Source organism: Procambarus clarkii, chromosome 80, assembly GCF_040958095.1.
Source record: "Procambarus clarkii isolate CNS0578487 chromosome 80, FALCON_Pclarkii_2.0, whole genome shotgun sequence".
Taxonomy (NCBI): Eukaryota; Metazoa; Arthropoda; class Malacostraca; order Decapoda; family Cambaridae; genus Procambarus; species Procambarus clarkii.
Window position 1 is genome coordinate 18,836,644 of NC_091229.1, and position 13,592 is coordinate 18,850,235.

Consider the following 13,592-nt stretch of genomic DNA (forward strand, 5'->3'; position numbering starts at 1 on the left):
TGTCAGAGTGGTTGACAAATGGAATGCATTAGGCAGTGATGTGGTGGAGGCTGACTCCATACACAGTTTCAAGTGTAGATATGATAGAGCCCAATAGGCTCAGGAATCTGTACACCAGTTGATTGACGGTTGAGAGGCGGGACCAAAGAGCCAGAGCTCAACCCCCGCAACCACAACTACACATCACCAAGAACAAAAAAAGAAAACAGAATTACAGAGCCTAAGGCATTATCGCGCAGCGCTCAATAACTCTGCATTTAACCTAGTGACCATCTGCGACCTTTCCCTAATGCTCTGACCTATGGAGAATGCTAACATTAAGCCCCGTAATGTGTCGAGATGAGAGAGATGAGAGAGAGAGGGAGAGAGAGGGAGAGAGAGAGAGAGAGAGAGAGAGAGAGAGAGAGAGAGAGAGAGAGAGAGAGAGAGAGAGAGAGAGAGAGAGAGAGAGAGAGAAAGAAAGAGAGAGAGAGAGAGAGAGAGAGAGAGAGAGAGAGAGAGAGAGAGAAAGAGAGAGAGAGAGAGAGAGAGAGAGAGAGAGAGAGAGAGAGAGAGAGAGAGAGAGAGAGAGAGAGAGAGAGAGAGAGAGAGAGAGAGAGAGATTCACATTACCATGCTTACTGGAATTACAATAGGTAGTTATATCAATGTGAAATTGTTTAAGTATTACACGGTGGGATCGAACTCATGGCTTTGGTAGACTCGCGCAATACCGACACATCCACGGTCCGGATTCGTTGAACATTTACCGCAGCCACTTAACGAAACCTTTACATCTTTCCTCAGTAAATGCCGGTTTATAGTCTATATTTATTAAACCAATTTGGTAACTTCACAACCCACCAGGTTATTAGTGTTATAAACAACCTCACAGCTCTTAGGCGCTCATAAACTGTCTGATAAATGTAAAATTTAAACGGGAAGATTTAAGAAAGATGTAAATGTTTCGTAAGAAGAGACACTTGAGTGGTTGATGGGTCCTGGATTATGACGGGAAGAAACATCATCACTTTTATTTTCTCTATCTTTATTTTATCTTTTATTATCATTATCTTTATTTTTATCTATTTTTCTTCTTCTTTCACCTGTTGTGTTCCCTTGTCTTGTGCCTCTGTTGTGTTCTGTGTTCCCTTGTCTTGTTCCTCTGTTGTGTTCTCTCTTCCCTTGTCTTGTGCCTCTGTTGTGTTCTCTGTTCCCTTGTCTTGTTCCTCTGTTGTGTTCTGTGTTCCCTTGTCTTGTGCCTCTGTTGTGTTCTCTCTTCCCTTGTCTTGTGTCTCTGTTGTGTTCTCTGTTCCCTTGTCTTGTGCCTCTGTTGTGTTCTGTGTTCCCTTGTCTTGTTCCTCTGTTGTGTTCTCTCTTCCCTTGTCTTGTGCCTCTGTTGTGTTCTTTGTTCCCTTGTCTTGTGCCTCTGTTGTGTTCTTTGTTCCCTTGTCTTGTGCCTCTGTTGTGTTCTCTGTTCCCTTGTCTTGTGCCTCTGTTGTGTTCTGTGTTCCCTTGTCTTGTTCCTCTGTTGTGTTCTCTCTTCCCTTGTCTTGTGTCTCTGTTGTGTTCTCTGTTCCCTTGTCTTGTGCCTCTGTTGTGTTCTTTGTTCCCTTGTCTTGTGCCTCTGTTGTGTTCTTTGTTCCCTTGTCTTGTTCCTCTGTTGTGTTCTCTGTTCCCTTGTCTTGTGCCTCTGTTGTGTTCTCTGTTCCCTTTGTCTTGTTCCTCTGTTGTGTTCTCTGTTCCCTTGTCTTGTGCCTCTGTTGTGTTCTCTGTTCCCTTTGTCTTGTTCCTCTGTTGTGTTCTCTGTTCCCTTGTCTTGTTCCTCTGTTGTGTTCTCTGTTCCCTTGTCTTGTTCCTCTGTTGTGTTCTCTGTTCCCTTTGTCTTGTTCCTCTGTTGTGTTCTCTGTTCCTTTGTCTTGTTCCTCTGTTGTGTTCTCTGTTACCTTTGTCTTGTTCCTCTGTTGTGTTCTCTGTTCCTTTGTCTTGTTCCTCTGTTGTGTTCTCTGTTCCCTTGTCTTGTGCCTCTGTTGTGTTCTCTGTTCCCTTGTCTTGTTCCTCTGTTGTGTTCTTTGTTCCCTTGTCTTGTTCCTCTGTTGTGTTCTCTGTTCCCTTGTCTTGTGCCTCTGTTGTGTTCTCTGTTCCCTTGTCTTGTTCCTCTGTTGTGTTCTGTTCCTTTTCCCTTTCCTCTTCCCTCCCGTTCCGGCGACTCACTTTGCGCCTCGGGGTAATCACCCTTGGACAGGGACTTGTTTACAGGGGAGGGGGGGGGGGGTTGTTTACAAGCGTGACGGGGAAGGGGGGAGGATGAGGGAGAAAGGGAACTGGTTTACAGAGGTAAAGGGGAAGAGAGGACTTGTTTACAGAGGTAACGGGGAAGAGAGGACTTGTTTACAAAGGTGAAGGGGGAGGGGGAGACAGGACTTGTTTACAGAGGTGAAGGGGAGGGAGGGGGGGGGAAATATTCATTGTGGTGACACTGCCTGAAAAGTTCAACAGCTTTTCATGGATCTTTTATGACTAGTAGGGAACCTTCTCCACAATTTTTACGACTGGGAGAAGATATTCCCATTTTCTTTTACGACTTACTGCCTCTGCACTTCCCGTATTCTTATCGCGCGTTATTTTATTTTTATTTACATATCTTTTTTTATCTTCACACTTTTCAATGCTCTTACCTTTTGTTCGTGATTCTCCGCTCCTCCTTCTTCTTCTTCTCTTGTTCTACCTTCTTCTACTTCTCCTCCTCCTTCTGTGGCTGGGTGACTCGTCCCCTACACAACTAGGTCAAACTTTCCCTATCTCTGTACACAGGTTCGATTACCTAACAATAATATACATGATTTATAGATCTGCTACGGCCTGTGTTTGTGGTATATTATGGCCGGATGGCTCAAAAAATAACTGGGTGTTATCTTGAGGTTGCCGGCTTAAAAAGCCAGGTGTTTTATGCCTGCGAATGACTTGGGTTTGTTTGTGTCTGGCGATTGATTGGGTTTGTGATATTTTGAGAGAGAGAGAGAGAGAGAGAGAGAGAGAGAGAGAGAGAGAGAGAGAGAGAGAGAGAGAGAGAGAGAGAGAGTACGAGTGCCTCAATCGGTAGTGAGTGTGTCTAGGCTGGTTATAAAAGTACTTCTAACAGCACAACAATACCACGTATCAGGGAAGAAAGACACAACCTATGAACATCCCACACCTCCCAACTCTCACATGTGTGAACCACCTTCAAACCTTCTAACTTGTTTCCTCTTTGTTCTATACATCTGCATCCCTATTTGCCTATGTTTGTTTGGTCTAACCCTAACTTACCCTAACTTACCCTAACTTACCCTAACTTACCCTAACTTAAATGGTTTTAGTTTCTAATTTGGGGGTTGTCATTTTCGCAGTTTCCCCTATTTATTTATATCCCTCTGATTACACCCCATTACCCATTATGAAGTCTCACCCCATTACCCATTATGAAGTCTCACCCCATTACCCATTATGAAGTCTCACCCCATTACCCATTATGAAGTCTCACCCCATTACCCATTATGAAGTCTCACCCCATTACCCATTATGAAGTCTCACCCCATTACCCATTATGAAGTCTCACCCCATTACCCATTTTGAAGTCTCTCGTCTCTTCCCTTATTCCACTACTGTATAGCGAGGATACAACGAGAGCTTTTAGATTACCTTTGCAGTATGTATCTCTGGCTGTATCTGTGAGTATATCTGTATCTCCCTATAGCTGTATCTGTGAGTATATCTGTATCTCCCTATAGCTGTATCTGTGAGTATATCTGTATCTCCCTATAGCTGTATCTGTGAGTATATCTGTGTCTCCCTATAGCTGTATCTGTGAGTATATCTGTATCTCCCTATAGCTGTATCTGTGAGTATATCTGTATCTCCCTATAGTTGTATCTGTGAGTATGTAAGTAGCTGCCTATAGATGTATCTGCCTATAGCTGTATCTGTGAGTATATCTGTATCTCCCTATAGCTGTATCTGTGAGTATATCTGTATCTCCCTATAGCTGTATCTGTGAGTATATCTGTATCTCCCTATAGCTGTATCTGTGAGTATATCTGTATCTCCCTATAGTTGTATCTGTGAGTATGTAAGTAGCTGCCTATAGATGTATCTGCCTATAGCTGTATCTGTGAGTATATCTGTATCTGCCTATAGCTGTATCTGTCTGTAATTGTTTATGTTTGTCTGTTCCTGGGATTAGACCTATGAATGTAACTGTAGCTATGACTAGCTACAGTTACATTCACTGTAACTGAACTGTACTTGTACTACAGTTACAAGTACTTATGACTGTAACTGAACCAGTGACACATAGTAACCTTGACTTGTGTCACTTCCCCAAAAATTTAATTATAATAAAGATTTTTTTTTTAATTTCAAATTTTAATATAACTTTATTTTTTTGGAGTTGTTGATTGTGCTTACCTATCAGTACTTATGGGGAAGTGAGGTGTAAGCTGTTTATACCCTGTCTACCAACCTGGTTGTATGTGTTGCATCATTGTTTAAATATTCTTATTTGTTGTTCTTGTTGTTGTTGTTGTTGTTAAAGATTCGCTACCTGGAACAAAAAATTCCAAGTAGCACGGACTATGGTGAACCCGTAGTGGATATATATATATTTTTATTTTTTTCATTTTTTGTTGAATCTGGCCTTAGAATTGCTACTTGCTATACCATAATTAATATCCCTTATGCTATGTCATTCATCCACTTGTTCTTTCTCTCCCAAAGAGAATGCTGCTATGTTTAGCACGGGATTATATTCGGGTTCGATTCCAGGCGGAGGCGGAAACAAATGGGCAGAGTTTCTTTCACCCCTGATGCCTCTGTTAACCTAGCAGTAAATAGATACCAGGGAGTTAGACAGTGGCTACGGGCTGCTTCCTGGGGATGTATATGTGTGTGTGTGTGTGTGTGTGTGAGAGAGAGAGAGAAATATATGTAGTAGACATAATAGAGGAAAAAAATAAATTGGTTAGAAAGGCGGGGTCCAAGAGCTAATAGCTCGATTCTGCAGATGCAAATAGCAAATACAAATAGTAAATACACTCACACACAAAATACACGGAACAACTCGAGATGACAAACCCAAAATAAGAACTTCAAATACTTAAGAATTCCTCCTCCCAATTGTCTTAAGATTTTGTATATCCTTTTTGGATTATCACCTCGGATATTTATATTTCATTCGTGTGAATTTCTTACTTGGTGTAATGGCATGCTTACCTTTTCTTTAGGGCGTCATAACAGCCGGAACCTGGCGTGCCTCTCATTCTCTGTCGAGTCAAGAATGATATTAGTGCTGCCTGGACGAACACAGATTCTTACTTTAACAAGACGGCGCTGACTGGAAGATCTCACAATGACTGGACATGAACAAGACGGCGCTGATTGGAAGATCTCATAAAGACTGGACATGAACAAGACGGCGCTGATTGGAAGATCTCACAATGACTGGACATGAACAAGACGGCGCTGACTGGAAGATCTCACAAAGACTGGACATGAACAAGACGGCGCTGACTGGAAGATCTCACAAAGACTGGACATGAACAAGACGGCGCTGACTGGAAGATCTCCCAAAGACTGGACATCAACAAGACGGCGCTGACTGGAAGATCTCCCAAAGACTGGAGCCTAAACACAGACTGGAAGTTCATTTACTGTGACTGGACTGGGCAGGGACACTTCACAACGACTGGACGAATCCTCTGCTTTATGCTGACTAGATGGAGAGACTTCTTTTAAAATGACTCTCGAGTGTCCGAGCTGTGGGCTGTTGCAATCAAAGGCACAAGGTTAGTGACAATATTGCAATCGATCTGATTGGCTAGATTGTCGTCCCAGACTGGTCTATAGTTCATCAAGCAGCCATTTATCTCCCTAGACCCGCATAACTAGCTCCTGGTGACCATATTCAAAATCACATGGGCCGTACAAAATCACTTCTATAATACAAGAATCTTGTTTTTTTTTCAGGCACCTTTGGGTGTGTCCTTGAGCCTCTTCGTGGTGGTTCTGGCCAGACCGGACTCTCCCGGTCACCACCATCACCACCATCGGCAACCCCAATCCCCACCAGCAGAGGTCTCCTCGGGGTATGCTTATCCCGCACCAGCGGTCTCCTTCGATGCGTCCGCAGGCAGTTCTCTTCGGCCACCCGGGTCAGCCGAGTCCCAGAGGCCTTCTGGGTATGCCTTCCCGGTCCCTCTACAATCCTTTAATCCCTCAGGAGGGAATGATATGACTCCTCCACCTGCCCCTGGCGAGTCCTCGGAAGAAACAGAAGAACCGTCAGGATATTCTTATCCTGTACCAGAGAAGTCCTTCGACATTTTAGGATCAAGCAATTTCGCTCCTCCAAGTGCTCCTGAAGAATCATCTGAAGAATCCGACGAACCATCAGGATATTCTTATCCTGTCCCAGAGAAGTCCTTTGACATCTTAGGATCAAGTGAGTTGGCCCCTCCGAGTGCTCCTGGAGACTCTTCTGAAGAATCTGAAGAACCATCAGGATATTCTTATCCTGTCCCAGAGAAGTCCTTCGACATCCTGGGATCAAGCAATTTTGCCCCTCCGAGTGCTCCTGCTGAATCATCTGAAGAATCCGAAGAACCATCAGGATATTCTTATCCTGTCCCAGAGAAGTCCTTCGACATCCTAGGATCAAGCAATTTTTCCCCTCCGAGTGCTCCTGCTGAGTCTTCTGAAGAATCCGAAGAACCATCAGGATATTCTTATCCTGTCCCAGAGAAGTCCTTCGACATCCTAGGATCAAGCAATTTTTCCCCTCCTAGTGCTCCTGCTGAAACTTCTGAAGAATCCGAAGAACCATCAGGATATTCTTATCCTGTCCCAGAGAAGTCCTTCGACATCCTAGGATCAAGCAATTTTTCCCCTCCTAGTGCTCCTGCTGAGTCTTCTGAAGAATCCGAAGAACCATCAGGATATTCTTATCCTGTCCCAAAGAAGTCCTTCGACATCCTAGGATCAAGCAATTTTTCCCCTCCTAGTGCTCCTGCTGAAACTTCTGAAGAATCCGAAGAACCATCAGGATATTCTTATCCTGTCCCAGAGAAGTCCTTCGACATCCTAGGATCAAGCAATTTTTCCCCTCCTAGTGCTCCTGCTGAGTCTTCTGAAGAATCCGACGAGCCATCAGGATATTCTTATCCTGTCCCAGAGAAGTCCTTCGACATCCTAGGATCAAGCAATTTTTCCCCTCCTAGTGCTCCTGCTGAGTCTTCTGAAGAATCCGAAGAACCATCAGGATATTCTTATCCTGTCCCAGAAAAGTCCTTCGACATCCTAGGATCAAGCAATTTTTCCCCTCCTAGTGCTCCTGCTGAAACTTCTGAAGAATCCGAAGAACCATCAGGATATTCTTATCCTGTCCCAGAGAAGTCCTTCGACATCCTAGGATCAAGCAATTTTTCCCCTCCTAGTGCTCCGGCTGAGTCTTCTGAAGAATCCGACGAGCCATCAGGATATTCTTATCCTGTCCCAGAGAAGTCCTTCGACATCCTAGGATCAAGCAATTTTTCCCCTCCTAGTGCTCCTGCTGAAACTTCTGAAGAATCCGAAGAACCATCAGGATATTCTTATCCTGTCCCAGAGAAGTCCTTCGACATCCTAGGATCAAGCAATTTTTCCCCTCCTAGTGCTCCTGCTGAATCTTCTGAAGAATCCGAAGAACCATCAGGATATTCTTATCCTGTCCCAGAGAAGTCCTTCGACATCCTAGGATCAAGCAATTTTTCCCCTCCTAGTGCTCCTGCTGAGTCTTCTGAAGAATCTGAAGAACCATCAGGATATTCTTATCCTGTCCCAGAGAAGTCTTTTGACATCCTAGGATCAAGCAATTTGGCCCCTCCAAGTGTCTCTGGTGAATCTTCTGAAGAATCCGACGAACCATCAGGATATTCTTATCCTGTCCCAGAGAAGTCCTTCGACATCCTAGGATCAAGCAATTTGGCCCCTCCAAGTGTCTCTGGTGATTCTTCTGAAGAATCGTCAGGATACTCATATCCGGTTCCAAAGAAGTCTTTTGATACACTAGGAAGCGATGACCTCTCTCCTCCCTCAACACCAACCCGTCCATCGACTACCCGGCTTCTCTCTCAGACGGCTGTGTCGAGAGCATCGAGCTCAACCTATTTCCCTCCCAATTTGTCGGCAGAAAAACCAGTCTCAAGCTATTTCCCTCCAAGAGAGTCTGCAAGAACACGACCCCTCCGTCCGAGGTTAAATTCATTGTCGCAGAGAAAGCCCAGTGTCCAGGAGCAAGGTCAGTCCTTGTACCAACCTCCGGCTCAGCAGTCCTCTGAGGAGGCTCAGGAAGACGCCACCCAGACCCCATTAAGTGTATTCGTTTCGGCAATTCCTGTTCCTCAGCCTACGTACCTCGCCCCTGCTTCCTCACAGCCACGGCAACGTGTTCCTTCCTTTTTCCAAATAGCGCAACCAGTACCTGTCACATTGCATGCACGAGCACAAACGTCAAGTCGAGCACAAGCAACAAGTCGAGCGCAAGCAACTAGCCGCTCTCGCGCATCACTATCAGCAAGTCGGGACCAGCAGGAGGAGTCCGAGGAGGATTCCGAGGAGGAGGAGGAGGAGGAGTCTGCTGGTGGGGACAAGAGAGAGCAGGAGACGAGCAGCAGCAGCACCAACAGAGACTCTGCCGCTGTGGGAACTACACTCACACAAAGGTTAGTGGACAGAAAATGCCGCAGAGATATTCTTTCCGGTTTATTTGAACCAATGCAATGTATTAGTTTCACTACATTCTTGACTGTTAACAGTATTCTGAGAAGAGACTTTATGAAATAAATCCTGTATCATGTAAACATTTTCCAAAGCAAACTTTTCAGAGATTTTTCATTCCTGTAATATGTACAAAATTTTCCGTTTTAATTATGCATACCAATATTGTTTTTAAGGATGTACCACAAACTTTGTTTTCTTATATTAATAATAATTACATAAGTTTAATTGAATTAGTTTGACTATATATATTGAGATAATTATGCATCAATCTGCGAGGTATTTTAGCTTTCAGAATGTTTTTCAATTTGTTGTAAACATAGAACCCGGGTAAATTTTTCTTGTTGCCTTTATTTAGTCCCTCAATGCTAGTCATTCAGGTTCAAGACCTCACTGAAATGCCATTTGAAGATAATCAGAATTGTTTGGTAGATTTGGTCCAATTCTGAGACTTTTCAGCACATTAAGAGCCATTTCACATTCAGTCACTCTTTTTCGCTCAGTGTAAACAATTATTTGCAGGTTACAAGGGCCACGAAGAGTCATAAATTCAGTCTTATCAAAGTTGAAAGGTTTAAGCAAAGTAATGTTATTTTGTTTGTGTACTGGTACTTTGAACTAGTGAATGGCAGACTTGATGACACTTGAAACGTTTACAGATCTGGTGGCGGGGAGAGAGGCCGCGCCACCTACCAGCCGCCCCGTCCATCCACGTCGACCAGGAAGCTCGCGGCAGGAGACTTCGACCCTCTGTCTCACTTCAAGATTACCACCCACGACTTTTCTGATGCCTTCAAAAGCAAGGTTTTTCTCAAGCTTGTGAATGACCCAAGCGAAAGGACACAGAGACAGAGAGAAAATGCGAGGCCCAGACAGTCGTACACCTTCCCCACCAACAATCCTGAGGAGGATAAAGGTTCTGAAGAGTCTTCAGGAAGTGTTGCTCGCCCTGTCCAACTTTACAGAGCTCCTACAACACAGAAGCCAAAGACAGAAAGCAGCGTGGAGACTGAGGCAAAGGCATCTCGTCCCAGCCAATTTTACAAGTTTCCTTCACAAGTGACTGAAGACGAAGAGGACTCTGACGAGGACGAGGACTCTGACGAGGAAGAAGATAGCTCTGATCAGTCTGAAAACGGTTCTGATGAGTCTGAAAACAGTTCTGATGAGTCCGAAAACGACGGCACTTTTGGCTATATATACAGAGTACCCACCAGAAGGCTGCAAGAAGCACGGGATTCTGAAGAGTCCGAAGGAAGTAACTCTCGATACACTAACTTCTTCAACATTCGGGCTGGATCCAGCAAACAGAAGGAAGACTCTGAGGAAACTAGTAACAGTGGATCGTCATCTGGTTACTCATATAATGCCCCTGCTCTAAGATTTCAAGAAGGAAGGGAAGACAACGAAAAGCAACGTGCAGAAAAGAAAGAGTCAGAGAAAGTAGAAGATGAAGAAAAAGAAGACGGCTCAGAATCAGAAAAAGAAGAAGGCTCAGAATCAGAAAAAGAAGAATCAGAAAATCTGAAATCTGAAGAACCGAAGGGAAGCTCCTCTCAATTCACCAACTTCTTTACAATACCAACTAGAGCGAATACAAGAAAAGCAGTTTCTGAGGAATCCCAGGCTAGTGCATCCTTCTCCGGTTACTCTTTTGATCCACCTGCAACGAAATTCGAAGAGGGAAAGAAAGGAGAAGATGAAGAAGGAGAAGATAAAGAAGGAGAAGATAAAGAAGAAGAAGATAAAGAGAAAAAAGAAGATTCGGACAGTTCAGAAAAAAGTGACGTGCGAACCACCAACTTCTTTAAAACTGCTTCTGAGGACTCTGATGAGACTGATGCCAAGACCAGTCACTTCTTTGGATTCACAAGCAGACAGGCCAGTGATACAAGTCAGTCCAAGAAAAGATTTCCAACCATTTATATTGGAGGAAATCAAAACAAAGAGGGCAGTGAGGAGGAGGAGGAAACTGGAGATGGTCAAGTCAGACATCCTGTGTTTATAGTCCTGAGGGAGCATCCTAATCGACGAGGCTCTTCTGGCAATACTGCTAACTTCTATGGCAAGCGAGATTCTGAAGAGGATGAAACATTGTTATTCCTGCCATATATAACCGAAGATGAGGATGAAGATGAGCCTTTTGGGTACCTGCAGGTCCCATCGTCGGTAGTGCCAGGTCTGGGACGCCTGACGAACCTTGAGCCAACACAACTGACAAAGGATATATCTGGCTTCATTACTGATCTCGACAATCATGGTAGCACCCGATTCCTCTCTTTCCTTTCACAGCAGGTGGCAAAGCTACAGGAGGAAAGCAGCAGCAGCGAAGAAAGTCATGAAGATGATGATGAAGCTGAAGACGATGAAGAATCTGAAGATGATGAAGATGAGAATGACAATAAAGATAGAGAAGAGGAAGATAAGGCTAATATAGGTAGAGAAGAAGAAGAAGAGGAAGAGGAAAAGGATGGTAAAAACCAGGCCAAAAATCCTCCAAAACCTCTTGTTTCCAGTCGGCAAGGTATTCCATCTCATTTTAAGATATCCTCACCAGCAAATCCCACACGAACCAGAGATTACTTCGCAAGGAGAACTACAAGTTCAAGTCAAAGCTCTACTCATCTTCGAACTCCTCAACCAAACCCTTTCACAAAGTCATTATCTAGTGTTTCAGCCGCGACCCAGAGACCACAGCCCCTTCAGGATTCATCGAGGTCTTTCTTTAACACAGGTTTCTTCAAAGGACAATTATCGATTTCCAGCCAAAAGGAACAGACAGAAGTGAAAGTGCCAGCCTCTCGGGCTTCAGGATATACTGCACCAAGTCGAGGCTCTGGTGCCCCCAAAACACATATCCCCAATGCTCTATATAGTGGAGGAAACAGATTTAGTGGATCTGCATCCCATTTACAGATAGGCCAGCCAGTATCTATTTTCTAATGCTGTGGAGATATACTTATTCATAGTTACATATAAGGGAAATTTTCAAAACTATTTTAAACAGAACTGCTTTTAATTAAAATATATTTCAGAAGACAAAAATCTGGTGAGTTATCTGAAGTCAGTGATATTATGCATTTAGGACACGAAATGACTATGATCAGAGACATTTTCTTTGATTCTAGATTCTTGAACAATCCACTCCAGTATTATTTATAAAACTACATGTTAATTTTCTCTGAGTTTTTAAGTTAATTTATGATTTAAAATAAGAATTAATTTATTTTTAATGGCATAATTATTTAAGAGAGTCTATTAAAATATATATGTATTAATAATATATGGTCAATGGTGGCAGCGGTGGGATCCCAATGTACAGTAACATAACGTTTATATATCCCGTGGTGTAATAAAGCAGGAGGCTGCTTTAGAGTGCTAATGGAGTACCTGAATGCCACTTTTCTGAAAAATGGTTGGAGAGACATGAAAATTACAAGAAAACATAAATAGCACAGGATAAAAAGAAATACTGAAAACACATACAATATATGAAGAAAATCATAAATGAGCACTAGTTAAAGAAAATTACAGTGTACAGGCAAACATAAAACATAAAAAAATAATAAAAATCATACAAATTAATACAAAATAAATAAAAATAACAAAATGCTGAACACAGTTTCTTATACAATACTGCCATGTTACCACAATTAATTTTGCCATTTTAATATCCAAATAATGAGCTTTCGACAATACTAACGTGAAAGACATTATGTTTACATTGATTTAAAAACATGTGTTCTTCATCTTTCTCACCATCATGAATGAGAACATCCACAGGAACCGTGAAGAGGATTCGAACCAATGCGCTGGTGCGTCATAAATCTAATTCAAATTTATCCTTCAAATCTTGAACAAAACTAAATTAGTAGATGTCCCAGACTTTGTTTATTTTGCTGGCTTCATTTTTCAAAACTTTGTATCAATTCTTTTTTATTTATGAAATTTAAGCTTTGCATCTCGTATATACTTCACTAGTCCCTATTTTCATTACGTAACTGAAGTATATTCTAAGTTTCAATATTTAACATTAGTGCATTTGGTATAAGCTGTATTCCTTATCATACACTCATACATATGCTGTATTTCTCGTCGTAAATAAGCTGTATTTCTTATTTAACACACACAGACACAAGCTTTATCTCTTATCACAGCAGTAAACAGGTTCCTGAGAGTTAGGCAGTGGTTATGGGCAGGTCATCAGTAGTTGACCTTAGGGGACACACACGATAAGTCTAATGGGCTTCCTGTTCCCAACTATGGGAAACCATACACAATCTGTATTCCTTACCATACACCCCATACACAAGCTCTAATCCTTATCATACAATCAGACAGGTAAGAGAAATATGCCGAATATAACTTTAGGGTTATTAATTATTTCTTTTTGCTGCTTTTTTTGTAAGTATTTATGTATATTTATCTATATAGGAATACCATATTATGTCATTGTCAATAAATGTACATAGGAACACATTATTGTCTCATTGTCCTACCATACGTGGTTTATAGTGATGTGCAGTGACAATGACACCACAGGCTGCTTGTTCATGGTGAAAATATAACACATACACAAAATCCTGTTGATTGACAGTTGAGAAGCGGGACCAGAGAGCCGAAACTCAACCCCCGCAAGTACAACTAGATGAGTACACACACACACACAGGAGCCTCGCGGCTGAATGGACAGCACTCTGGGGAGATTGTTCTAAGGGTCTGGGCTCGATCCCCGGCGGAGGCGGAAACAAATCAGACAGGCAGAGTTTCTTTCACCCTGGTGCTCCTATTCACCTAGCAGTAAATAGGTACCTGGGAGTTAG

General features: G+C 42.7%; 1 protein-coding gene across 2 annotated transcripts in view; it reads left to right on the top strand.

The window, feature by feature from the left end:
* The window catches only part of LOC123752214 (uro-adherence factor A), a 56,004-nt gene extending 42,758 nt beyond the window's left edge, over positions 1–13,246 (top strand). For both annotated transcript variants that reach the window (XM_069314863.1, XM_045734274.2), the window contains exons 2-3: positions 5,983–8,714; positions 9,429–13,246. In XM_069314863.1, the coding sequence (XP_069170964.1) occupies positions 5,983–8,714; positions 9,429–11,712 (5,016 nt within the window). In that variant the 3' untranslated portion in view covers positions 11,713–13,246. The remainder of the gene's footprint in view (positions 1–5,982; positions 8,715–9,428) is intronic.
* The last annotated feature ends 346 nt before the right edge of the window (positions 13,247–13,592 follow it).